The sequence below is a fragment of the Aspergillus japonicus genome (genome assembly GCF_003184785.1).
Source record: "Aspergillus japonicus CBS 114.51 unplaced genomic scaffold BO86scaffold_41, whole genome shotgun sequence".
Lineage (NCBI taxonomy): Eukaryota > Fungi > Ascomycota > Eurotiomycetes > Eurotiales > Aspergillaceae > Aspergillus > Aspergillus japonicus.
This window is the reverse complement of record NW_020291678.1, coordinates 193,402-216,816: the sequence shown is the minus strand read 5'-3', so window position 1 is coordinate 216,816 and position 23,415 is coordinate 193,402. Positions and strand designations below refer to the sequence as shown.

Sequence of the window (23,415 nt, the reverse complement as noted above, 5' to 3'; positions counted from 1 at the left end):
TCGATCGATTACGCATGAACATTAACCTTAGTGAACTTACTTTCTTCCTATCGGTTGGCATGCTACCATGTAAGACCTCTTGTGGCACAACTTAGCTCCCCAGCAGAGCATGCACGTAGGGGGAATATTTGAGCATTTACCCCAATATCATTAATCTATACCCACAGAGTCCCGGTTCTTTCCCCAATTCAATACAGACACACACTCGAGCGTCTCTTCAGCCCCCCCGTCCCTCTATCGATATTTTCAACCAAAGCTCGTCAATCAATATAAGCAAAAGATTTCTTCATGTACACAACTACTTTCACCACGACACAACTCTACATGGCCCACCAAAAACAGTTTTGCCTACGGTTTCTCTCGTTGTGGTTTTCTCAAACGCCAGCGGGAACCTTCTCCCGGTCATCCTTGCCGAACAGCCCCTCCCCGAGGTTCTGCATGCACTCCTCGCCCCAGTTCTGCGGCGTGAACTTATCGACGATCTCCTTGAAGGCGTCCAGCGTGCAGAAGGTCTCGTCGCCGGGGAGGTGGTTCTCGGGCTTGGCGGCGCAGCCGGGGACGCGGACGATGCGGTCGTTGTAACGGATGCGGACGTAGTGGGTGCGGAGGGACTGGCGGGCGGAGTCGGGGAGGGCGGCGAGGGGGACGCGATCGGTTTCGGGTTGGGATTTCGTGGAGGGGAGGAGGGAGAGGAGGGAGGAGCTTCCGCTTTCACTGGCGGTGCTGTTGGTGGGAATGTTGCCGTTGTCGGAGGCTTTGGAGAAGAGTTCGATGGCCACGGAGGAGGTGAAGGGGGGCCATTTGCTGTTTCCGAAGGCGCCGACACTGCTCAGGATGGCGGCCAGGGTGGTGTCGTGGCAGCCACTCATGGCGAACTTGATGGCTTGGCTTTGGCGGTGGTTGGTGGCGGCCTCGCTGCGCCAGCCCCCGGGGGCGACGGCCGTGCTGACCATACGGTCGACGACGTCCCCCATCAGCGCGCCGATGCCCAGCTTGCGGTACTCCACGCTGTCGGTGTAGCCAGAGTACCACTCGTCCACGGCGATGCGGTCCATGTACTCGCGGGCTTTGGTGTCGTAGAACTCTTTGGGGAGGCGGGTGGCGGGCCCGTGGGCGTCAGTGGCATTGACGGTGTCCATGATACCGGAAAGGCGCGGGTGGGAGTCCACAGCAACGCGGGGGGAGGTTTCCGGCATCCATTTGGACCAGAGCTTGTTCAGGTACTCCATCTCGTCGGTCTCGTTCCCTGTTGGTGGTTAGGGAGAGTGATCAACGGGCAACGGAACAGTGTAGGGAACAAGGGTGTTACGTACATCGCAGTGCGGCCCTATCCGCGAATAGACGGGAGAGTTGTCTAAAGCGACGGCAGTTGCCTTCGTTGGGGAATAGTGTCTCTTCCGATACGGATCGTCCTACGATCACAGGGGGTGGGAAGTCCTGGGTGCGGGCATTGGGGGGATACAGGCCCCAGAAGGCTTGTTGAAGGGACTCGAGTGCACGTGGAATGGGCGTTGCCCGCAGATACATGTCCTCAGTGTCGGATTTGATCTTGGGCAAGAAGCCGAGCTGATCGACGTAGAGGTGGCGGAGGCGCTGGCCCAGTGCATAGGTCGTTTCGCGTCCTTTGTCGGTCAATTCGCCGTGTAGACTGTTCCAGACGGTCAGCAGGGCTTTCTCGACCCTAATTGCGATCCCACTTGCCAGATCCCGTCCACTTCACCCGATGCGCCGACTGCAGCGACGGTTTCATCCTTGCTGCCGAACGACTCGTGTTTCCGACGCCATTGGAATCCGTTCCAGGTTGTGAGGTCCTTGTTGCTCGCGGCCATCTGGAGCATCTGGCGCGCGACAGTGCAGTATGACCAGTCTATGTGAAGGTGGACAGAGATTATCAATTGGATTGTTCCTAGAAGAGGTACTGTTTTTCAGGAGGTCGACGTACACGGGGCGAGCCCTGCATTTTGGAATCTCGAAGACACTGGTGTTCGTTCACCTGTACGTTGATTAGTGAATGGTCTGACCACGGACATATTGAATGTTGAGCTCTTACCATGACGAAGGAACTGTCGCTCGTTGTTAGTCTCCCGACGCTCTCTGAGGCATTGTTTGGGTGCCAGCACTCACTACTTGGACCAGTTGAAGCTTCAAATCGCTAGGGTAGAGGCGCTCCAACTCTTCCTGGGAGTAAGGCTCGCGAGGTTTGAGGGTAGTCATGACGAGTTACTAGACAGCACTGAAGTGCCCGACTCAGCTCGCAAACTCAATGGAATGACAATCTGCAGTGCGAGGGAGAATAAAGGGAATGAGAGCAGCTGCAGATGGATGGTTCCAGCCTCGGCGAATTGGCCGAGGCGGTGATGACGCACGAAGGCGGCCGGATCCGCCCCGGTCAATGTTGTGCTGTAACAAACATCACAAACATCCAACGGTTAAGGCGGCAACAAAGGCGGTATGAGATACGGAAGGCGGAAGCAATGGGCAGGAACCCAAGAATAATGCAAGCAGATCCCCTGCCGGGCTTATCGATGCAACCCACCGCCGGTGTGTCTCTCTCTCTTTGCCATTGCTTGCTCCTGCTCTGCCTTATCCGATCTGCTTCACCTCGCTGATATCCTCGCTGCCGGTCTGAGCATCCAGAACATTTGCTTAAGTAAATTCACCGAGAATACGGGGTGGTATCCTTGCTAAGACTCCTCTAAAATTACACACGCGACACTCATTGCTTCCCAAGCACTGCCCGCTTATACTATCCGCTGCCGGATGGTGGATTCAACTGACCTCTCCGCTCTGTGACCTCCTCTTGCCTCTATTCTACTGAACCATTGCGCCAATCATGGACAATACCAACTGCTGAATCCTCGCTTTTCCTTTGTCTATATCACTTTCGACGTGCTTAGTCCACACTTTATAGTCCCCGTCGTCACCTGACCAGCTGCAAGTCCGAATTCGGGTTTATTGGCCGTACACGCGCACTTTGACTCGGTAGATGCATGGATTGCCCCAATCTCATCTTCTCCTCTGTGACAGACATAAAAGCTTACTCGGCTGATTTATCTACCACATCTCCGCCTCGACTGTCGATTCAATTGTGGTGGGTGTATATCGACACTCCTTTCCTCGTTTGTGTAATATTTGACCTGGAAGGTGGTCTAACTATCTATACAGTAATCCATTTCATTAATCAGCCATTGAAACCGGCTACTGCAGTATGGAGGTACGAGTTTTCTTTTAAAGCTATTTCTCTACCCTACCTCGAAGTGTCATCTCTGGCTGGACATCGTGCTCCACGATTGGTCCATGTTCTCCTGTGGTATTTCAAAGTACTGCGCATGCGTTGATCAGCACATAGCTAGGTAGTCATGAAGAGAATCTTGACTGCTCGGAGTGCTGTCTTGCTGTGTGGCTGTCGGATGGAAGCACGTGACCTTCGCAATTTCAGATGATATTTGATTTGACCGTGGTGCGGTGGCTTGGTTGTATGGTTTAAAGCCATTGCTATCTCCTTTGCATCCTTGCCTTGTGGTTCTTATGGTTTCATCCTGGCTCGGAAACGTCTTTGCATCATGATTGCATCTGAATCGTCTTCATTCATCAAGCTAATAGCATATGTTGCAGGGTACTAGCCAATTCTTGCCTGAACAGGTTCAGGCCAAGAATGGTCAGCTTTCGACAAGCAAACCGCAAGATGCTAAGCCTCGTCTCATGCTAATGGGTCTCCGTCGGTGGGTGCCAGTTCTCTGTGGATTGTCCTAGCATGAACCCTAATCCTCTACAGGAGCGGCAAATCGTCCATTGCTAGCGTTGTGTTCCACAAGATGCCCCCAAATGAAACGCTCTTCCTTGAGTCGACCACTCGGATACAAAAAGATTCGATCCAGTAAGCGATTGATTGGGCGCATAGTCTGACTCCGCTGACACGCTCATAAGCTCTTTCATGGATTTCCAGGTCTGGGACTTTCCCGGTCAGCTCGAGTATCTGGAGCCATCTTTCGACCTCGAAAATATTTTCGGAAGTCTTGGCGCACTGGTTTGGGTCATTGATGCTCAGGATGACTACCTGGACTCTGTTGCACGTCTCAACCGTACCATATTGACCGTGCAGCAATACTACCCCAACATCAATATCGAAGTATTCATCCACAAAGTGGATGGACTTTCCGACGAGTACCGCACAGACACCTTCCAAGACATTGTACAGCTGATCTCCGACGAGCTGAGCGATGCCGGATATGAAAATGCTCCGGTTCACTACTACCTAACCTCTATCTACGACTATTCAGTCTTTGAGGCTTTCAGTAAAGTCATCCAAAAGCTCATTCCCAATCTCTCGACTCTGGAGAACTTGATCAACACGCTCGCCAATAACTGTGGCTTCGAAAAGACTTATCTATTCGATGTCTTGAGTAAGATCTACATTGCATCCGACACTCGTCCCGTTGATATGTCATGCTACGAGATGTGCTCGGATTACATCGATGTGATTGTGGATATTTCTGAACTGTATTCCTGGGACCATCCAGATCGCAAACCCAAGGGTGAACAAAATCAAGAAGCTGAGAGTCATGTGGTACTGCATGATGAAACAATGATACACCTGATGGAGATGAACAAGTATGCTATCCGAATCCACAAAAAGAAATAAGGCGACGGTGACTAACATCTGCTAGATACTTGTGCCTGGTTTCAGTGATTCGCAATCCAGAGTCCAAGAGCAAAAAAGGTCTTATTGACATGAACTGCCGGACCTTCCAAGAAGCCCTCAACGATGTGTTCTCTCGCAGCTGGGAGCAGGAGCAGGAGCAGGAGCAAGTATAACTTGATTGTTTGGAATGGGGCTGTGTTTGATGCTGGATTATGGTCATGGCCGATTTGTATGTATCTATGTTATATCGTCTACACCTTGCTCGTGCCTGAGACTCCTGCTGGATTGTTCATGAATACCTGGATGGATGCCAGGTCAACACACGGCTTGTATAGAGCTGTTTGGAGAAGGGAACCCCCAGTAGTGATCACTTGGGGCATTCTAAAGCAGGACTGGTAGCCCAGTGGGGAAACAAATATATATCAAAGATATCCTTCCGAGGAGTCCGGAAGATGAAGGCGATTGAGAATAGAACCACTGTTGCCTATAGCCAGCCTAATATATGTTTCCGAATACGAACATGTACTGTACGTACGTGGCACCTGGCAGGTATTCCCCTTTGCGGACATACAACAACTGATCATGTCCTTCCAGTAAAATCTGGTCCTTTTCATATGCATTGTTAATGGGCATAAAAGTAGTGGACGAAGTGGTACTGGCAATTTCCCCAGTCACACCATTGGCGGGGTGGAAACAAACCAAAACCGCGAGTGCGGAAAACAACCCGCCAAACTGGAAACCACCTGTCATAAAATCATAAGATAAAAGTTGCTCTTCCACTTCGACATCCTACTATCGCCACCCCCGATTTCCTAGTGTATATTCTACTCACTCTCCAGGGACAGAGTTTCAATGGCATCAATTCAATAAATCAAACAAACCACCACCAACAAAACCCAGAGAAGAAAACCTCCGGCGAAGACCGACCGCAACCATGTCCGAAGTCCGCCAACGCCAGAAACCCACCAACAACAACAAGGGCACCAGCAAAGCCGGGAGCACCAACAGCAGCAACAAGAAAGCCAGCAGCAGCAGCAGCAAAAATGCCCGCGGCCTCAGCATCCTCGACATCATCCGCGTGCTGGCCACGCTGGTGATCGCCTCGTGCGGTCTCTCCTACTACATGACCTCGTCGGAGTCGCTCCTCTGGGGCTACCGCCCATGGTTTACCCGACTGCCCGTGCTCATGCGGTTCCTGGTGCGTATCCTCCCTTCCCCCCCCTTCCATCCCCCTTCTACACAAAAGCAAACTTACTGACGGCAGAAACAGCAAGGTCCCCTAACCCTAACCCCGGCGCAACTGGCCCTCTACAACGGCACCGACCCGAGCCTGCCGCTGTACCTCAGCGTGAACGGCACGGTCTTCGACGTCAGCGCGAACCCGCTCGTCTACGGGCCCGGCGGCCACTACAACTTCTTCGTGGGCCGGGACGCCACCCGCGCCTTCGTGACGGGCTGCTTCCAGGAGGACCTGACCTCGGACCTGACGGGCGTCGAGGAGATGTTCATGCCCCTCGACGACCCCGCCGAGCTGGCCGCCCTGCCCTCCGGCGAGCGGAAGAAGCGCCACGAGCAGGACGTCCGCTACGCTCGCGGCCGCATCGAGCGCGCCGTCGCCCACTGGCAGGGGTTCTTCCGGAACCATCAACGGTATTTTGAGGTGGGGAGGGTGGTGGGGTTGGAGGAGGAGGTTGCGGCATCGAAGAAGGATGAAGGTGGGGAGGGTGCTGGTGCTACGAGGGAATTGTGTAAGGCGGCGAGGCAGCAGAGGCCGACGCGGAAGCAGGTGCTGGAGGCGCAGGCTGCGGGGAAGAGGTGATTTGGGGTTTGTATGCTGAGGGTGTGAGGCGGTATTGTCGGTTCCATAGGTTGTATATGAATATGTTGGAGCATATTGGTCGTCAGGGACAGCCGTGTGGTGCAGTTGATAGAGTAATGCCGTATCCTCCTACGCATATTCATCCCATACCTCAAGGTACAGTACCACCCTACGACCGGAAGACAAATATTTGGAACAGATCATTTTTTTGGTTGTTTTTGATTTCGAAATTGATTGCAAGCAGCCAATATTACTTGACGACTATACTAATCACTTTCCCCGTCGAAGAGCCAATCAGGATTTCATTTTTCCGTCCACACACAAGATTTTCATTTCTTCAAATCCGCTTTGAGAGTTGATATCATTTCGTAGTACACACACACACTTTGAAAAGTAAAAACAGGACGCGCGAGGAATTCATTTCATAGCGTCAAGACATTTACTCGGCGGTGACGGCGCGGGCTGGAACAGAAAAAAAAGGTATCCGTCAGCATTTACCCTCACATAGAGAGCGTTCTCGCACCGAGAAAACCAAAAGGGAGGATAGGAACATACTGTAGACGGTCATCTTGGAGTGGCTGACAACCTTCTTGATCTGGCCCTTCTCCTCGAGGTCAGCAAGGCACTGGCGGGCCAAGCTGCCGTTGATCTTGAGACGGTCGACCAGGGTGGCAACAGTGATCAGACGGTAGGACTGGACATCCTTGTTGAGGCGCTCGGCGACCTGCTTCTCAAGGACGACAGCGTGCTGGGCCTTGTCCTTAACTATATACCGAGAGAAAAACAGTCAGTTTTCGGATGTTCGATTCAAAAACGTCTTCGCGTTGTGGGTAGTGTGGATTTCCGCATCGTTCCATCGTCGTTCGTCGCCCTTGCTGTCGAAAAAAACCCTTGCTGTTCTTTTCCTTTTTATCTCGGATACAGGCGACCGGCGACCATTCTTTTCCTTCGGATCGGGGACAGGAGAGATGTGCTTGAGGAACGGGGGAGAGATGATAGCGTACCCTTGCCCTTGGACCACTTCTTTCTGGTAGGAGCCTGGTTGCACACAGTATTAGTATTCCATCTTTTATTGATAGTATTGCATAAGTTCCTGCGACTCGATATACCAAGTCGCAGACAACCCACATAAACTCACCATTTTGACGATCTGATGTAGCTGTTCGACGGAGGAGAGCTGCACAACAGAGCGAACGGCCGGAAACTTGAGTGCCCAAGTGCGAAATTCGAGTGGGGGATGACTCAGCGTCACGTGGACTCTAACCCTAAACCCTGGACGGGCGGCCGCCGCCCTCGGTTAGCTGCGATGTCCAGGGGTTCCGCTGTTATTGGCTGCCGGCAGGCTGGCTCTGGCCTCATCTACTATGTAGATTATGCTTGGCAGTTACGATAGTGTAGATAACGATAAACTACTTCTAACATTAGGTATGGCAGGGGGGTTTCTTGTATCGGATGTCTGGTCTCATCGATCGCTTCTACTGTTAGCCGAAGTTGGAAACACAAAGTCATACTACTAGTCCCAGAGACCAATTAGAGGTTCCGTATGATAACGATTAGATACTAACTATACAATGCTTATACTAGAACACGTTAAGTTGACTACTTTCCAAAAGTCGCTCAGTCGCTCAGAAAACCGAACACAGTTTCGTAAAGCATAGATCATCACGCCATAAGTCCGAATGTCCATCTGTCCGAATCAACGGCTCGCCGATGGACCGGAGCTGCTCGAAGCCAGCTTGCCGCGGATTGTATTCAGGACATGGAACTGTGGCTCTTCGTCAACCCCTTCAATGTAGCCAAACACATAGTCCTCCGGTGTACCGAACCAAAATCTCGAGTCCTCATCTTCATCAGTTGACATCCATCTCGCATCGTACTTGCCGGTCTCAGTTCGAGGAATAGGAATGCGAACTGTGAGAGGTTGACTATAGGGTGACCAGTAGCGTACGGCAGAAGATCCGGGATTCGCAGTGGTGATGAGTAGTTGTGCCTTGGTAGGATGCCATACCACTTGCCTGACGGCGTGTTCGTGGACCAGAGCAGACAGAAGGACCGGCGTGGACTCCAGGTCCCAGATCCAGACAATGTTTGGCCGTGTTTGGTCGACGGTGCTGAGAAGCGCGCCACTAGCACTAAACGCCATAATCATTACACCACGGGGCGGACCAGAGACTTCCGCGTTGGCACCAAACGCCGAAGAGCTCGATGCCTCAGCATACTCTAGCGTTCCGTCTTCAGTCGGTCGCTCTCGCCAGATACTGGGCGAGTTCTGTTCGATCTGGAACACGTGTGAAAGTGTCGTAGAGCAGGAGAACTGGTATGGTCAGCATGTAAATCCAGGTAGTTCACCATAAGGTAAGCCTTACAGTTGTACTCTTCAATAAATCCACAGATCCATCCACTTTCCCAACAGCCAGAACCTCAGAGACCCCGCGCGCACTCGAAACCGGACTCCACTCGATGCTTCGAACACCCAAATCAAAAGACGTATCCAATCCCGGTAGTCCCGTATACGTTCGGAAAAGCTGTCCGTCGGCCGTGAAGATGAGTACTCTCGTGCCCGCACTCGCAGCATCCCACACGGCGATCCACCTCCCATCCGGACTCCACTTCAGACCCTGAGCATCCACCGTCGGCAAAATCGCCCGGCCGATCAGCTCGTACGTTCCGAACTCGTGGATCGTCAGGAGGTCAGCAGCATCTGGCTTGAGGAGAACCGCCAGCTGCCTCGTTTTCGGTCGGTACCCGAAACCATTGGTGGTCGAGAACTTGGGCGCTCTGATGATCTGACTGCGGCCGGTGTCCAGCCCGAAAATGGTGATCTTGGTGTTCCACGCGTGGAAGTAGATGATCTCGTTCTCATCGCCGCCGAAGTCGATGTAGGTGGCTCCGGGCTCGATGCTCTCGATCTGAGCGTGCAGCTGCAACGAATTCAACCGCCAGACGGAGACACGGGTGTCACTGGCACACAGCAGGCGTCTCTCCGGGAGACTCACCCCTCCGTAGGAATGTGTGCTTGATGGCAAGACAGGCTTGGAGCGGGAGAATTTGAGGGATTTCGAAGCAGTCTCTTTAAGCCTCACAACTTGCACTTCCTTGAAATCTGAAGAAGTGGGGTTGAGATGGACCACCAATTCTTTGCTATTCAGCTGTGCAACATAGTCACCATCCTCAGAAAAGGCGATGGAAGGGGATACTAAGCCAATTAGTATAAAGTGGTTCAAGGTTGCCGGGGTCTATGCCGCAACTTACCACCCGCCCCTGCGGCGTCCATTGTTGAGAATCGGTAATTCAGTAGAGTCTGAAAGCTTTGAAGCAGTGTGCAGAGATCTGGGGACTTGAATTGACTCCCTAGACCCTGAGCATACTACCATCTGCCTACCTCAGCTTTTCGCGCTCGATACTGCCGAAGTTTCTTTGATAAACATCTCGAAGGTTTCTCCCCAAACATAAACCCACTCGCGAAAAAGCGCTAAAGCCTCATTATTGGATTATGTAAGCTCCAGCATAGTTGCCTTGCTTTAGGCACGACTGGCACATTCACAGAAGAGCAAGAAGTGTAACAGATATCAGTTGCTATGCAGGCTCCTGACCACCTTGCTCAACATTGTCCAAGAAGTAAGGATGCCTATTGTGACGATGTAATCATGCAGGTCGCCTAAAAAGTGATACGTCAATTGGGTTCATGTCGCTGGATAAGATAAGAGGAACAACCTTGTTCCGTGCCGAGATAAATTATCGAGTATCGGTGGAAAAAAGATGCCCGCCATCCGCTCTTGTACCCCAGGCCTCGCTATCTCGTCTCGATTGTATGCGTCTAACGTACGACTGAAGTGTGATCGATCATATACGTTCAAGCTTGTCGCTGTTTAAACCTCAAAATAAAGCTCTTACGACTTCTTCCCCCTTGGCTGGGGCGAAACTTCTCTACGACACTCCGTCCCACCCCGCAGACAATGGCAACTCCCGAGACGGCGCCCGCGCCGCAGAACAGCGTCGCCGACCAAAATGCGCCAGCCACCCTCACAACCGAACCGAAGACGAAGCTTCTCGGAAGGGACTTTTACAAGAGCATTGGGAGTCCGAAGTACATCATTGCACCCATGGTAGACCGGTCTGAATTCGTAAGCCCCGCCCAACCCCAGCTTCGCCGCATCTCGACGGCCTCGTTCGCCCACAGTCGAAAGCTAACATGGTTGGTGCAAGGCATGGCGCATGCTCACCAGGTCATTCTTGCCCGCGGAGGAGCAGAAGCAGATTCTCGCCTACTCCCCCATGTACCACGCCCGCCTCTTCCGCGAACAGCCCAACGTGCGCGCGCAGCACTTTCACCCGACCCGCGCCGCCGCCGGCAAGGAGGGCGACCAGTCCCTCTTCCTCGACGGCAACCCGGCCATCGACCGGCCGCTCTTCGTGCAGTTCTGCGCCAACGACCCGGATGACTTCCTCGAGGCAGCCCGCCATGTGGCGCCGTACTGCGACGCGGTGGATCTGAACCTCGGATGTCCCCAGGGGATCGCGAAGCGGGGCCACTACGGGGCGTTTCTCCAGGAGGACTGGGATCTGATCTACAAGCTGATCAACCGCCTGCACACCGAGCTCCCCATCCCGGTCACCGCCAAGTTCCGCATCCAGGAGACCAAGGAGAAGACGCTGGAGTATGCGAAGATGATCCTGTCCGCCGGCGCGAGCATCATCGCCGTGCACGGACGCCGCAGGGAGCAGAAGGGCCACAACACCGGCGTGGCGGACTGGAGCTACATCCGCTACCTGCGTGACAACCTGCCCCCGGAGACGGTCATCTTCGCCAACGGCAACAATCTGAACTACGACGACCTCGACCGCTGTCTGGAAGCCACCGGGGCCGATGCCGTGATGAGCGCGGAGGGTAATCTGTCCGATCCGTCGATCTTCAGCAAGCCGCCTCCCGTCGGCAGCGAAGGCAGGGATTACTGGCGCGGCCGCGATGGGAAGGGCGGATATCGCATCGACGCCATGCTGCGTCGGTATCTGGATGTGCTCTACAAGTACGTCCTGGAGCAACCGGTCCCGGAGCGGAAGCCGCTGTATCTACCGTCCGACCCCGTGGAGGAAGAACCCGCGCAGGATTTGGAGGCCGAGGATGAGGACGGCCCACCCAAGAAGAAGCAGAAGCGCGAGAAGGGCAAGCGGGCGGCCTCCCCCAGTCTGGGGGTGATGCAGGGCCACCTCTTCCAGCTTCTCCGTCCCATGGTCTCCGTGCACACCGATGTCCGCGACGCTCTGGCCCGATCACGCCCCGGCGACATGGCCGCGTTCGAGCACGTCCTGACGCTCGTCGAGAAAGCCGTCAAGAAGGGCCTCCAGGAATACGAGGAGTTCCCCGAGCGCTTCGAGCGGTCCCCCGACGAGAAGCTGACGGGGTCCAAGGCGACGATCGCGGAATACGGCCGGCCCTTCTGGGTCTGCCAACCGCACATCCGGCCACTGCCGGAGGAGGCCGTCGAGCTTGGGGCTCTTACCGCCAAGGGGTCTGTGACCACCAAGAAGAAGCAGCCCAACGGCACGACGGACGGGGCAGTCGAGGCGCCAGCCACCCCCGTTACCGAGGGGTCTGCCACTCCATCGGGGGATTCGAAAACGGTGTCAGCCATGGCTACGCCCGATCCTCTGGTGAGCGGTTGAGAAATGATTTGACGTGATTTGGTTGTTGTTTTCTGGAGTATTGGCGGGGAAGTCATAGCATTTATACCCACCTCGGGCATAGCTTATCGTGTTTCTATTATTTTTGTTTAGATCGTCTAGAGGTTAATAGTTGATAGACCAGAGTATATAAAGAGTTCTTCGCTAGTTTCTCTACAGGAACAGAAGGATATCAATCATAATCAGGTATCTCGCATCACAAGCCCGTCGGACCCCACGCCCAACCCGTAAACTCCATCCCTACCCAAAATAAAACCCCCACTAAAAATCCATAACAAGCTGCGGCGCCAACTTCTCGAGATCCTCAACCTACACAAACCCATTAGCATACACCCTTACCCAAACCCCGGAATTCAGCCACGTAGAGCTGACGAAGAATAGCGGGAACAAACCAACCTCCAAAAACCCATCCCCAACACTAGCCCCCTCGCCGACGGCCTCGCGGCGCTCGAACGCGGCCCGCGCCAGCGCCTCCCGCACAAACACATCCACGTACTTGGCGACGACCGTGTTGGCGTCCTTGGCCATCTTGGTCTTCGGGTGCTGGAAGTGGTGGTGCAGCAGCCGCGTCAGCAGCTTGGCGGGGATGACGGGCTCGCGCGTGACGATGTCGTCGGCGGGGTCGGTGGTGTGCGTGATCTCCGCGAGGATGTAGTCGGGTTCCGGGGAGGGGGAGGCCGGGGTATTGGTGTTGTTGTTGTTGTTGTTGTTGGAGGCGTTGGAGGTCTGGGAGGCGGACGCGGAAGGCGTCGGGGAGGTTGAGTTCGAGCGGGTGGGGGGTGTTCTTCGCCGTTTGTTTCGCGGGTTGGAGGGGTTCGCTTCTGCGTCGGAGGCGGAGGGTTCTTCTGTGTCGGAGGGGGGAGGTGGGGGAAGGGTGGTATTTTTGGTGGGCTTGGAGGTGGTGGGTTGGCGGGTTTTGGAGGAGGATGAGGAGGCTGCGGTGGTGCTCTTGCGTGTTGGGTTGGGTTTGGTGGAATTTGAGGACGCTGTGGTGGTGGCTTTGGATCTGGGCTTGGATGATGCTGCTGCTGTTGCTGTTGGTGCGGATGAGGAGGCCCGGCTTGGAGGTTTGAACGGCAGTCTGCGCCGTTTCTGGGTAGGCTGTCTCTCAGGTGGCATTGTTTTGACAATGTAGAAGTTGCGCCAGCCGACCGTTGTTTGCTCGTCAGCTTATTTTTGAAAGTGGTTTTTCTGGTAGTGGTGGTTGAGATGCGGAGATGTTGTCGCGAAACACGTGCGTCGCGGAACTAAACGCGAGGTCATGTGATGATATCTTGATCACTTCTGATCGCAATGGTAAGCTTTACTAGCTGTTGAGTTTTTTTTTTTTTTTTTTTTTTTTGTTTTTACATTTACATCTAAGAAAAAGTCATATTCCTTCAAGCTGCATTGAAGTCTCGGAATTTTGTTTGTGATTTGCATTTCGCAGCTGTATTGTTCTTACCAAGATTCTGCTGTCCATATACATATTTCCCTTTCTGATCGTTTACTACGATGCATCTTCATTCGCATAGACATTTGCTTCACAGAATGACTCTACCACTCCACAGCATGCTTTCAGCGTGAATGGCAAGATGCACTACTCATCAGGTGTCTGATCTGGGCTCACGAATAAACCTATGAGGCCCCCAACAAGGCAACCATTCCAGAATTAGGTCATTGCATGTTGACATAGTTCGAGAGAGTAAACAACTTCGAAGAGATAACCCTCGAGAACACCAGCCAGTTCATCAGCGGTAAAAAATCGAATGCAGAGCCTGATTCTTCTCGCCACAAAGCATGGTCCCGAGCCTCCTCAAAATCCTCTGATTCCACCCACCCCATGCAACCATCAGGAAGAGACACAGCTAAGATCCAGTGCCATATCTACTGTCAATAACCGCAGTGAGAACCCATGATAGACACCCCATCACGCCCTTGGTGGACTGACAACAGTAACTTCCAGCCCGGATCTCACCAGAATATCCCTCGAATGCGCCCAGTCCACGCCGAACAAGCCCGAGTTGAACCGACACGACCAGAGCCTACCCAAGTCGATCCCCTCGGCACGGAGTTCCTCGAGCTGTTTCTTCAGATCCGCGACCGCAAGCTCGGTGTTGCCTAGCAGAATGTCGACGGGCGAGGTGGCGGTCCCGTAGCTAAAGGAGGTGAAGAGACAGATGATCCAGTGCTGATGTCCGCCGCTGGGCTCGTAGTCGCCATGCTGCGGTGGGATGACGAGGGCGGTGCCTTCGGGCAAGCGGACTCTGCGCGGACCAGTCTCGCCTGTGACGACCACTTCGGTGTTGAGCGCATTGTAGTCTTGACAGTGGGTACGGTAGGCGAAGTAGGCATTGGGGTACTGGAGGTGATGGAGTCATGTCAGTGAGTTGGCCAGGATGAGTTGGAAGGCTTGGGAGCATACCTTGTCTCGGAACTGTTTAGCAATTCCCTTACCCCAGGCACCTTGACAGTTGCATGACTCTAGGTTCATCAGGATCAGATACTCTACTCTCAGGGGCACGACTTACGGATCAGTGCTGCTCCATCGGGGGCATCAAATAGATTGCCTTCTATTTCCAGGATACGTCCTTGGCCATATTCCGGCTCCATGTCGCGTAGTTGGATCGTTGGAATGTACAGATGAGAGCGATCATGAACTAAGATTGGAAGGACAAGGTTGGTAGTGAAAGGAAAGTCATTGAGAGTTAAGGTAGAATGTGCTAAAGGAGAGGAAGAAACAGTTTTGATATTGGACCCCACCCAGTACAGCAGAACTACAAACAGAAAGGAAAGACAGCCAAACCAAGACAGAACCACCAGAAAACCACAGCACCAATCTGAACATCAAAACAGACCAAGAGCCAGCCCAACGACTGCCTTCACCGCTGGTCATTACCATTATCCACTGGTTCAGGTTGATCTGCATCCTCACGGACTGCAGAAGAAAGAGAGCTTCTCGCCTTAGTGGTTGACCTGGACCTGGACTTGAACTTGAACTTCTTCCCCTCCTTAGAGGCCTCGCTCTCGTGAGACTGATTCTCGGTCATCGATGCTGGCGACTTCTTATCACTGAAATTCCACGAGGATGTTGTGGCCACAGAGATCGGTGCACTCTGGGTGCTACCGGATTTCAACTTTCGGCTCACAGTTCGAGAGATAGTTCTAAAAATCCCCGTGCCACGCTCCAGATTTGCCAACTGACCCATCACAGTCATTCCGTTGGTTGCAAGGTTCTCTTCCGGCATCGGGATGTATAAGATGATTCCGCGGTTCGGTGCGATGCTTAGGATCTTCTGGAGCTCAATCTGAATCAAGATGGTACTGCGGAGATTCATTATAGGCGCTATGAGAACCGGCAATGCAAACACCTTCATCAGGTACGCCGGTGTGTTTGAGTTCCCGAAGTAAACACAAGCATCTTGCTGAATCGTGGTCATGATGAAGACCTCGGGCTTTTCAAGGATCTGTGCCATCTTTGATGAGATCGTCGACGCCAGTGTGTCATCGTCCTTGACCTGAGGTTGATATCAATGTCTAGTTCAGATTCGACCTATCACATACTCTGACGAAGCAACAAGAACTAATTAATGCTTACCCTGGTATTGATCTTGACCTCAACGACAGTCACAGATTCGTGAGTAATCTGAGTCCTCGGGGAGGTCACCAGACCCCTGATGTTGAACATCTCCTCGAAGTATTGACTTTTGGGACGCAGCACAGACTCTCCTTCGATACTTTTGCGTTCGAGATGAGTCGGCTTCACATCGGCAGGCGCACCGGGCTTGATGGGATACATCGGATGTTCATCGTCGTCCTTCTCCTCGAGGAACATGGACGGCCTCACAGGCGCCCTATCCAGCTTATTCTTCTGCTTCAAGGTCGCTTCGGAGATGGTTCTCGCACCGAGTGCTTGGAAGGCCATGGGCGACTGGAGCACAGGAATCGTGGGGGAGATACTCGAGGAGGACGTAGAGGGACCGCTGTGTCTCTTGCGGAAGGAAAACTCGAATCGACGACGTCTTGGAGTCATTGTGCTGCAGGATAAGATTATCAGCCCAAGTGAACCGACAAACCGTCCTCGAGTCTGACTATTGATGGATGACCTGGCACGAGTACGCACGAGTAGACAGGATGTTGAATTATGCTGAAGGATGCCAATGCAGATACTCTACGAAAAACCCGGGCTACCCGTCCTAGTATGGAAGGAGCTATTAAGCGCACGCGAAGAGGGAAGGTGGCTTCCTATGGGCATCGACTTTGGGATATTTCCGTGCAATTTGACAAACCAGCTCCCAACCATCAGAAGCATGTCCTCTTGAAAATGATTCCATTCAACTAAGAAAGCCCAGATAGTCAAAGGCCGAGTTGCCACTACAGAAGACCTTATCAATCCTCCTCCTTCGATCCCATACAATTTCTCCATCCGACCGACGCTTGATATGGAGGATCCGATGTTGGGGGATGAACTCGTCGTGCGTCGTCTCTCGCTTCCACGTATTGAAGCTGGCTTCTAGGCGTCCCTCAAACCGGTCCTCATACACAATCACGAAATCATCGCTGTCGTAATCCGGATCCCAAATGATGCGGTTGATGACATCTTCAAATTGAAGCATCAGTATTACTCTGCCTATCGGATGATGGATTCGGTTCACATGAGACGTACCTGCAGCAGGGCGTAATCGATTCTCCACCGTCGCGGGTTTCTTGGGGATTTGGCGGGCGTGAATGGGCTTCTCTTGAAGGATGAGGGTTGCGACTCTCTCTGGAGAGCTCCGTCGAGATGAACTACTCCTTTCTTTCGACAGAGAAGGTAATGAAGGTGGAATGTCCATAGTAGGAAGGACTTGTGAGAATTGCTCGGGAGCTGGAAGAGCCATGATTAACGGCATATGTGTACAGCTTCTAAGGACGGAAGGGGTTTGTATTAGAGTATTGATTTTATTGGTACGGTTACGGCAGCGGAAGCTGGTTTTTAATGCTGAGTATGGATGTTGATGACGATGGGATCTGAATCCTGTCTAGGCAGCCTTCAGGCGGCATACAAATCTCACGTTAGCTGGTTAGCTGGAGGCGAACTGTCAGTCAGCAGTGAAGGACGGAGTTAGTGATACGCCATGATTTAGGGCCGCAAATTCAAGGGATCCTTGGTTTCACATGGAGCCAATGGCTGGCTCGGTTCTTCGTACTGGTGACTCAAACCGTTGGTGGCGGAGCAGCTGACGGCACGAGTAAATGCTACATGACTCACGGCACGGTACCACGAGCAGGAGAACAGGAAGGTCGATATTGGAGGGCCTGGCTGGAATGAGTGAACCTGATATCTAACTGTATCGATGGAGATTGAAGATGTTGGCCTCCGATAGGGAGATAGAGCCCCTGGCTGCCCGATGCGATTAGCCCTTGACGCGCTTGAGAAAAAGGTCACTTAGTACTATTCAACCTGAAATCAGAATTTGTGGATGGCAAGGATAGTCTCAGTATCAGGTCCAAGACCATCTCTCATCCAATCTCACAGCAGTGAGGCCCTGGAATAGGCCTTTCCGTGTAGACAAGAGGTAGAGTAGAGTAGAGTAGTTGAGCCCGCTGTTCCTCCACCCGCACCGCAACTCCGCATCTCGCGCGCGCCGCGCCTGACGCGTCCACCCGCAAGAAAGCAAGACACAACCGATCATCAACATCTCTCTTTCCTCCACCCTCGCAGCAGATAGTGCGCCTACCTGCCAACCATGACAGACGCCACCACCTCCTTGCTCACCGAGCATTTCAGCTACACCCCTCTAGTAAGCAGGATCCCTTCATCCCCACTCAAAAAAAACCCCATTTGCAGCATATCGTATTGCGATACGCACGCGCGCGCACCACCACCAAAACCGCCATCCCAACCGCATCAAACCCATCGCTGACCTAACACCCCTCCACCAATCCAGTCCCTCATCGACGACATAATCAACTCGATCAACAATCTCATCTACCAAGCCATCTCCAGCCTCGAAACCGGTCTCCTCAACACCCCGCCCGAACGCCTCGGGTTCGCGCACGCCGCCAACGAGTCCACGATCCCGGACACCGACGAGGATGGCAACGTGATCTACCCGGAAGCGCAGCTGGAGATCGAGAATGGCCTGCACCAGCTGGAGACGCTCCTGGAGGCGACCGTTGACAGGACGTTCGATAAGTTCGAGCTGTTTGTCCTGCGGAACACTTTCAAGGTCCCCGAGGACCTTATGGGTTGGATCCGGTTGAAGCATTATGAGGTAAGCGTTTTACTCTCCACTCGTCTGGAGTATCGCTTCACTGACATTGCTAATGTCTGAAATGAAATAAAAATAGAATATCGACCTGCATCCGCCGGAGGATGCGCCCACGCCGGACACGATCGCCGCGCAGCGAAAGAAGCTCCTCGAGACCAAGAAGTTGAATCGGGCTTTGAAGCAGGAGAGCGCCCAGAACGAGGCGATCATTGCGCAGTTACGGCAGATTCTGTCGGCGAATGGACCGAAACCGGATACTACGAAAGCGGGTGACGAGGCGGCACCGTCAACAACAACGGCAAACACGACGAAAGACCTGGACCTGTCGTTCCTGACCTCGAGTGCTGCGGCGCGCCAGTTGCGCGTCGGGGCTGTGGCCGGGTCCAATACGCAGCACACGCCCATCACCACGAATACTACGTTTATCCTGTCGCAACTGCCTGCGTTACAGGCGCTGATTAAAGAGCTCCGGCCCAAGCTGGCTACGCTGCAGCAGTCAGAGGATAAGATGGAGGTAGACTCCAAGGCCGATGCGCGACGCGAATACATTGAGAGCAGAGTCAGGTTGCACCTGGAGCGCTCCGGGCAGCTGGCTGCGGGGAATGAAGTCAACCCAGTGCTTACGGGCCGCAGAATCGACGTTGCAGAAGCGCAGGCGCTGGAGTCGGTCATGGGGCTACTTGCGGAGGGTCAAAACAAATCCGCCTAGTGGAGATGAAAAACGAACAAAGCAGCAAGTCTTCCCAGTAATGCACGGTTTATTCGGGGGGAAGTCACTTAAAACTTGCGCAATTGATGGCGAGGCAGAAGAACTATGACGACCAGGTGACGCTCCACGTCTGCTGATCCCTCCGGAAAGGCACAACATCCACCTTGTCCGACTGCAGGATGTTCGGAATCTTCTCATCCTTCTTCTCGATGACAATGAACTCCTTCTGCTCCTCGCCGATACCATAAAACTGGCGGCCATACTTGCTCATGAAGCCTTCGAGGATCTCGGGCGTGATGTCCTCCTCCTTGAGGACGCCGTTCTGGCAGGCCTGCTCGAACGCGTCGATCACGAGCTGGGTGGTGAAGGGCTGGGTGAAGACACCGGCCGCGATCTTGTCGCCGCCTCTCTTGGACACGGCGGGGTGGGGGGCACTGTCGGAGCCGAAGAAGAACTTGGGGTTGCCGGAGGCAGCCGCTCTCAGCAGCGCGTCCCGGTCCGCGGGGGTCTTGGCGACGGGCTTGCAGAAGCAGAACGGATCTCCAGCCCAGTGGTCGATGATGATAGACAAGTGGTGGGCCGTAACTATTTTTCGTCACCAAGGCAGTCAGCCCGACATTCTCTCTTCCAGCATATAAAAGGGATGGGGGGTCTCAATCCTCACTTGTTCCCGCCACCGTCGGCCCACACTTCTTCACAGCCTCCACCGCGGCGGCAGTGGTGCAGTGCTCCAGGATGATGCGCAGCTTGGGGAAGCGCTCATGCAGCTGCAGCAGGGTCGGGAGGAACCGCTCCTCGGCGGTGAGGACGGTCACGTCCCCCTTGGAGGGCACCTCGCCGTGCAGGTTGAGCACCATATCCTGGCGCTCCATCTCCTCGAACACTGGGTAGAACTGCGTGTAGTCGATCACGCCGGAGGAGGAGTTGGTCGTCACGCCCGCCGGGTAGCTCTTGACGCCCGTGATGCCGCGCTGCTTGGCCTCGATGATCGTCTCGGGCGTCACCGTCTCGTGCAGGTACAGGCTCATGAGGTAGTTGACGTTGGGCTCGATCGCTTCCAGACTCTTCTTGTACTCGAGGGCCCGGTCCACGGTCGTGACGGGGGGGACTAGATTCGGCTGGAGGCAAACAGGATGAGCAAGAAGATTAGGTTCAATGATTAGGTCTCAGGTGATAAATCCTATTCTCGAAATACCATTCCATACACACCAGAAAATGAACAGGGTAGGGGATACAGGGGGGGGGGTGGAAAAAGATTTACCATAACAAAAACAGTATTCACACCTCCCTGTCGGATCGTAGGCGTCACGAGCTTCATCATATCGCCATCGCGCAGGTGGACTACATTCCCACTCGTCCTAACCCGTTAGCCTATGTACTATACTTTCTACTCCATACCCAATTGACCCTCTGTATACGCTGTGCATATACTGCATACACAGTCCAGCATGCGGGGTATCCAAAGTAGCAAAGAGTACTTTAGCAACGAAACGCACCGTGGAAATCCGCCGAGGCGGGGAGCTTCACGCCCTGCAGCTTGGAGAGGGGCATGGCGGCAAACTGATAGTATCGTTTGGAGACGCAGATGCCAGAAGAAGAAGAAGCCGATCCAATCAGTCGAGGATGGGCGATGCGCGGGCGAAGCATGAACAGATGGTCCGGGAACGAATCTTCAACAATTCATGCACCTGCAAAAGGGAGAGAAAAAAGAATCTCAGTTGATTTGCTGCTACGACAATCCCACCCTTATTTTTCCCCGCCAAAATTTATCCGATAGCGCGCCCGCGTGTGGGGTGAGTGACCGCCTGGGGTTTGATTGGTTGGGTGACAAGGGTGGTGGTTGGTGCAGGTGATGTCAGCGGGTGCTGCTCCGGTTTCGGGGTGAACATTGCCGTACTACCTACTAGGTACCTACCTACCTACGGTGGGTTGTTTTTTTGTGTTTGCCATACTGCAGTAGGTACATTGTACCGGGGAAAATGGTCCAATACTAGGGATAGTTGAGTCAGATTGGGTAGACACTTGAAAGGAGTACTGCATCTTATTTCTCAGAACGAATGAAGTATGCGTCAAGAATAACAACTAATGAGCACAGATCAACAGATTCGAAACGAGCGGATCAAGCTGGAACGATTGTTGTTTGACAAGAACAAAGAAGCAAAGTCCACAGCAACAGAAAACGAACAAAATCATTCTCAATTTCTTTCTCTTGCGAGATCAAGGGCGAAGTCAGAGGGTGAGCTTCAGAAGCCACCAGGCTGGCTGCTTCCACCCGGTCCACCAGAGCCGCTGGATTGGCCACCGCCGGGCGAGCTTCCTCCAGTTGAGGATGAGCTGTCATCAACCGCTTCGCCACCGCTGGAGGTGTAGATGAAGCTGTAGTTGGGGTCATAGGTGGCGGAGACGTTGACGGCGATGGTAATCCATCCGAAAAGCCCGTCGCTCAAGTCGTCGCCGATATAGACATAGTTCAACACCGGGTCCGAGGTGGAGTTCTCCGTCTCGTCAGAAAAGACGCGGTCCTCCGCGTTGGTGGTCAGGGTGACCGTGTTCTCGTTGTACGGGGACGTGGCCTCCACCGCGTTGATCAGGTCCTGATCCCAGAAGATCTGTCCGATATGGGCCACAGTGCCTCCGGTGATCGTGTTGTTCTCCTGGACGGTCACATCCAGGTGAGCCACCATGTGGTGGTGGGTGGTGCGGCCGGAGTAGTGACCCGGGAAGAGGGTGTTGAAGGTGACAACGCCGTCAGAGTCGGTCTTCTGGATACCACGCAGGAAGGTCGCGTTGAGGTTGGAGGTGTCGGCAGTGTTGCCGTTGCCAGTGGCGACCAGGCCGGAGTAGACGCCTGTGGCGTTGCAGTTCCAGATGTCCCAGTACAGGTCGGTGATGGGCTCACAGGTCTCGACGTCGACAAACTGGCCCTCGATGGTCACAGGCACACCAGGCTGGCTCTCGCGGAGGTCCGCGCGGACGTACTCGCCTGGAACGTAGTACGGGCCCGTCTCGCCCTCGGGGTTGAGGACGCAGCTGCTGCTACTGCCAAAGATCTCGCTCTCGGATGAGTCGGCAGTGATGCCATTGCCGGTCTCGTTGTGGTTGGTGGCGAGAACCGAGGAGGTATCCCGCGCAGCGAGACGCTTGCGGTGCGAGTCAACCAAGGCCCTACGACGAGCCTCTGCACGGGCGTTCAATCCGCTGCTTTCGAATCGAGCGGCGCACTTCTCGAGCCCGCGACGCATATTGGCTTTGAATTCCAGGAGCTCGGAAGCAGCGCGCTTCTCTTCGTGGCCAGGATGGGCGGTAGCGAGGACCGCACCTCCAACAATGGCCAAGTTGGCAATGTTCTTGACATGCATCTTGAGATATCGGAAAAAAAGCGAGGAGGTCAGAGACGAAAGGACTATGCCTAAAAGACGAGGAGGAGGAAGTTGTCACTGATGGAGTGAGAGCTGCTGCTTGTCATCTCATCTTCTGCACCGGCTTGCACACCTCTTATATAGGTTTTATCGCCATAGTGAGGTTCAAATGAAGAGCTTGCTGCAGTCCAGCTTCATCATCCCGTCTAGCTACATCGCAATCGCTATGCGGAACCAATTCCTTGATCAAAGCGACACTATACCTCAAGGCTGGCAAAGTCTCTAACAAAGACAGCCAGCGGGATGAAGGCGTATGCACCCCTGCTGCTTTTTCTGGTGTTGATTGGTGACCTCTCCGAGGAAGTCGCTAGATTTGATGCAATATACTCGGCGCAATGACTGATGACGAGTCCCTCCCACATGCCAAGACATAAGGCCGTGGGGACCCTGCAATGAAGCTCACCTGCCAAGAACCACCGAGAAACATCCTAGCGACATCACTTGCCCGGGCGACGCGTGTTATTAGTTTTGATCAGGGTGTGATTGGCTGCCTTTAGTCTGACGAGTGTGAAGATCTGCGCTCTAGATGGAGTTCCGGCTACATCTTTATCCGCCATCTATCAAACACCGCCGTTGTATGCCCTCAACCCTGGAGTTAATGAGGCAGTGACAGTGGCCCAGAATTAGGCCGACACGCGGAGAATCGTCCGCCGTCTGGGCAGGATGGCGGAGGACTGGTCTATCCCTAGGCACCGCCGGCTTGATGTACTGCTGAGGTTGTGTTGCGCAATGGCAGCCCTGGATCTTGGGATTTGGCCACCAGTCCTCAAAGCGATAATACGTCAACGTCCGTGACAAATTCCATAGTACTGCAAACCGAATCTGCTCTTGGCGCGCGGACCACATGACTGAAGGTCGGGTATTTGTGAGTAGCGCACCTGTGAACTGCGGCACCTGGAACGGTGTCCTAA

General features: G+C 53.7%; 11 protein-coding genes across 11 annotated transcripts; 4 read left to right on the top strand and 7 right to left on the bottom strand.

Moving 5' to 3' along the window:
* Positions 1 to 134: 134 nt before the first annotated feature.
* BO86DRAFT_342690 (putative acid phosphatase) lies at positions 135 to 2,329 on the bottom strand. The gene is made up of 6 exons (XM_025669121.1): positions 2,125 to 2,329; positions 2,051 to 2,063; positions 1,943 to 1,993; positions 1,702 to 1,867; positions 1,314 to 1,648; positions 135 to 1,246 (listed from the first exon to the last, which is right to left on the bottom strand). Exons 1-6 carry the CDS (start codon positions 2,212 to 2,214, stop codon positions 375 to 377), a joined length of 1,527 nt encoding a protein of 508 aa, XP_025525749.1. The 5' UTR covers positions 2,215 to 2,329; the 3' UTR covers positions 135 to 374.
* A 582-nt stretch (positions 2,330 to 2,911) lies between these two features.
* On the top strand, positions 2,912 to 4,940 carry BO86DRAFT_145380 (GTR/RAG family Ras-related GTP-binding protein). Its single transcript, XM_025666249.1, has 6 exons — positions 2,912 to 3,091; positions 3,166 to 3,214; positions 3,616 to 3,722; positions 3,776 to 3,877; positions 3,928 to 4,611; positions 4,668 to 4,940. The coding sequence occupies exons 2-6, from the start codon at positions 3,209 to 3,211 to the stop codon at positions 4,813 to 4,815; spliced, it is 1,047 nt and encodes a 348-aa protein (XP_025525748.1). The 5' UTR covers positions 2,912 to 3,091; positions 3,166 to 3,208; the 3' UTR covers positions 4,816 to 4,940.
* A 458-nt stretch (positions 4,941 to 5,398) lies between these two features.
* BO86DRAFT_342685 (putative heme/steroid binding domain protein) lies at positions 5,399 to 6,699 on the top strand. The gene is made up of 2 exons (XM_025669120.1): positions 5,399 to 5,840; positions 5,913 to 6,699. The coding sequence occupies exons 1-2, from the start codon at positions 5,577 to 5,579 to the stop codon at positions 6,459 to 6,461; spliced, it is 813 nt and encodes a 270-aa protein (XP_025525747.1). The 5' UTR covers positions 5,399 to 5,576; the 3' UTR covers positions 6,462 to 6,699.
* A 249-nt stretch (positions 6,700 to 6,948) lies between these two features.
* Positions 6,949 to 7,502, bottom strand: BO86DRAFT_317650 (40S ribosomal protein eS25; the record flags this gene model as incomplete). Its single annotated transcript, XM_025668178.1, has 2 exons — positions 6,949 to 7,226; positions 7,466 to 7,502. Coding segments are annotated over 2 exons (315 nt in total), but the record flags the coding sequence as incomplete, so codon positions are not given.
* A 509-nt stretch (positions 7,503 to 8,011) lies between these two features.
* Positions 8,012 to 10,105, bottom strand: BO86DRAFT_457595 (uncharacterized protein). Its single transcript, XM_025677232.1, has 3 exons — positions 9,714 to 10,105; positions 8,828 to 9,657; positions 8,012 to 8,775 (listed from the first exon to the last, which is right to left on the bottom strand). Exons 1-3 carry the CDS (start codon positions 9,733 to 9,735, stop codon positions 8,158 to 8,160), a joined length of 1,470 nt encoding a protein of 489 aa, XP_025525745.1. The 5' UTR covers positions 9,736 to 10,105; the 3' UTR covers positions 8,012 to 8,157.
* Positions 10,106 to 10,243: 138 nt separating this feature from the next.
* Positions 10,244 to 12,287, top strand: BO86DRAFT_449469 (tRNA-dihydrouridine synthase family protein). Its single transcript, XM_025676718.1, has 2 exons — positions 10,244 to 10,585; positions 10,668 to 12,287. Exons 1-2 carry the CDS (start codon positions 10,418 to 10,420, stop codon positions 12,123 to 12,125), a joined length of 1,626 nt encoding a protein of 541 aa, XP_025525744.1. The 5' UTR covers positions 10,244 to 10,417; the 3' UTR covers positions 12,126 to 12,287.
* BO86DRAFT_449468 (uncharacterized protein) lies at positions 12,286 to 13,336 on the bottom strand. Its single transcript, XM_025676717.1, has 2 exons — positions 12,540 to 13,336; positions 12,286 to 12,452 (listed from the first exon to the last, which is right to left on the bottom strand). The coding sequence occupies exons 1-2, from the start codon at positions 13,260 to 13,262 to the stop codon at positions 12,405 to 12,407; spliced, it is 771 nt and encodes a 256-aa protein (XP_025525743.1). The 5' UTR covers positions 13,263 to 13,336; the 3' UTR covers positions 12,286 to 12,404.
* A 716-nt stretch (positions 13,337 to 14,052) lies between these two features.
* On the bottom strand, positions 14,053 to 17,002 carry BO86DRAFT_435383 (MIF domain protein; the record flags this gene model as incomplete). Its single annotated transcript, XM_025675954.1, has 7 exons — positions 14,053 to 14,484; positions 14,548 to 14,606; positions 14,654 to 14,782; positions 15,022 to 15,640; positions 15,721 to 16,159; positions 16,554 to 16,722; positions 16,789 to 17,002. The coding sequence occupies 7 exons, from the start codon at positions 17,000 to 17,002 to the stop codon at positions 14,053 to 14,055; spliced, it is 2,061 nt and encodes a 686-aa protein (XP_025525742.1).
* Positions 17,003 to 17,789: 787 nt separating this feature from the next.
* BO86DRAFT_145289 (MIND complex subunit MTW1) lies at positions 17,790 to 19,220 on the top strand. Its single transcript, XM_025666248.1, has 3 exons — positions 17,790 to 17,905; positions 18,053 to 18,379; positions 18,456 to 19,220. Exons 1-3 carry the CDS (start codon positions 17,852 to 17,854, stop codon positions 19,083 to 19,085), a joined length of 1,011 nt encoding a protein of 336 aa, XP_025525741.1. The 5' UTR covers positions 17,790 to 17,851; the 3' UTR covers positions 19,086 to 19,220.
* On the bottom strand, positions 19,189 to 20,636 carry BO86DRAFT_380989 (dihydroorotase; the record flags this gene model as incomplete). The annotated part of the gene is made up of 4 exons (XM_025670748.1): positions 19,189 to 19,670; positions 19,750 to 20,203; positions 20,347 to 20,426; positions 20,582 to 20,636. 4 exons carry the CDS (start codon positions 20,634 to 20,636, stop codon positions 19,189 to 19,191), a joined length of 1,071 nt encoding a protein of 356 aa, XP_025525740.1.
* A 519-nt stretch (positions 20,637 to 21,155) lies between these two features.
* On the bottom strand, positions 21,156 to 22,920 carry BO86DRAFT_145255 (intradiol ring-cleavage dioxygenase). Its single transcript, XM_025666247.1, has one exon. It carries the CDS (start codon positions 22,442 to 22,444, stop codon positions 21,329 to 21,331), a length of 1,116 nt encoding a protein of 371 aa, XP_025525739.1. The 5' UTR covers positions 22,445 to 22,920; the 3' UTR covers positions 21,156 to 21,328.
* Positions 22,921 to 23,415: the final 495 nt, after the last annotated feature.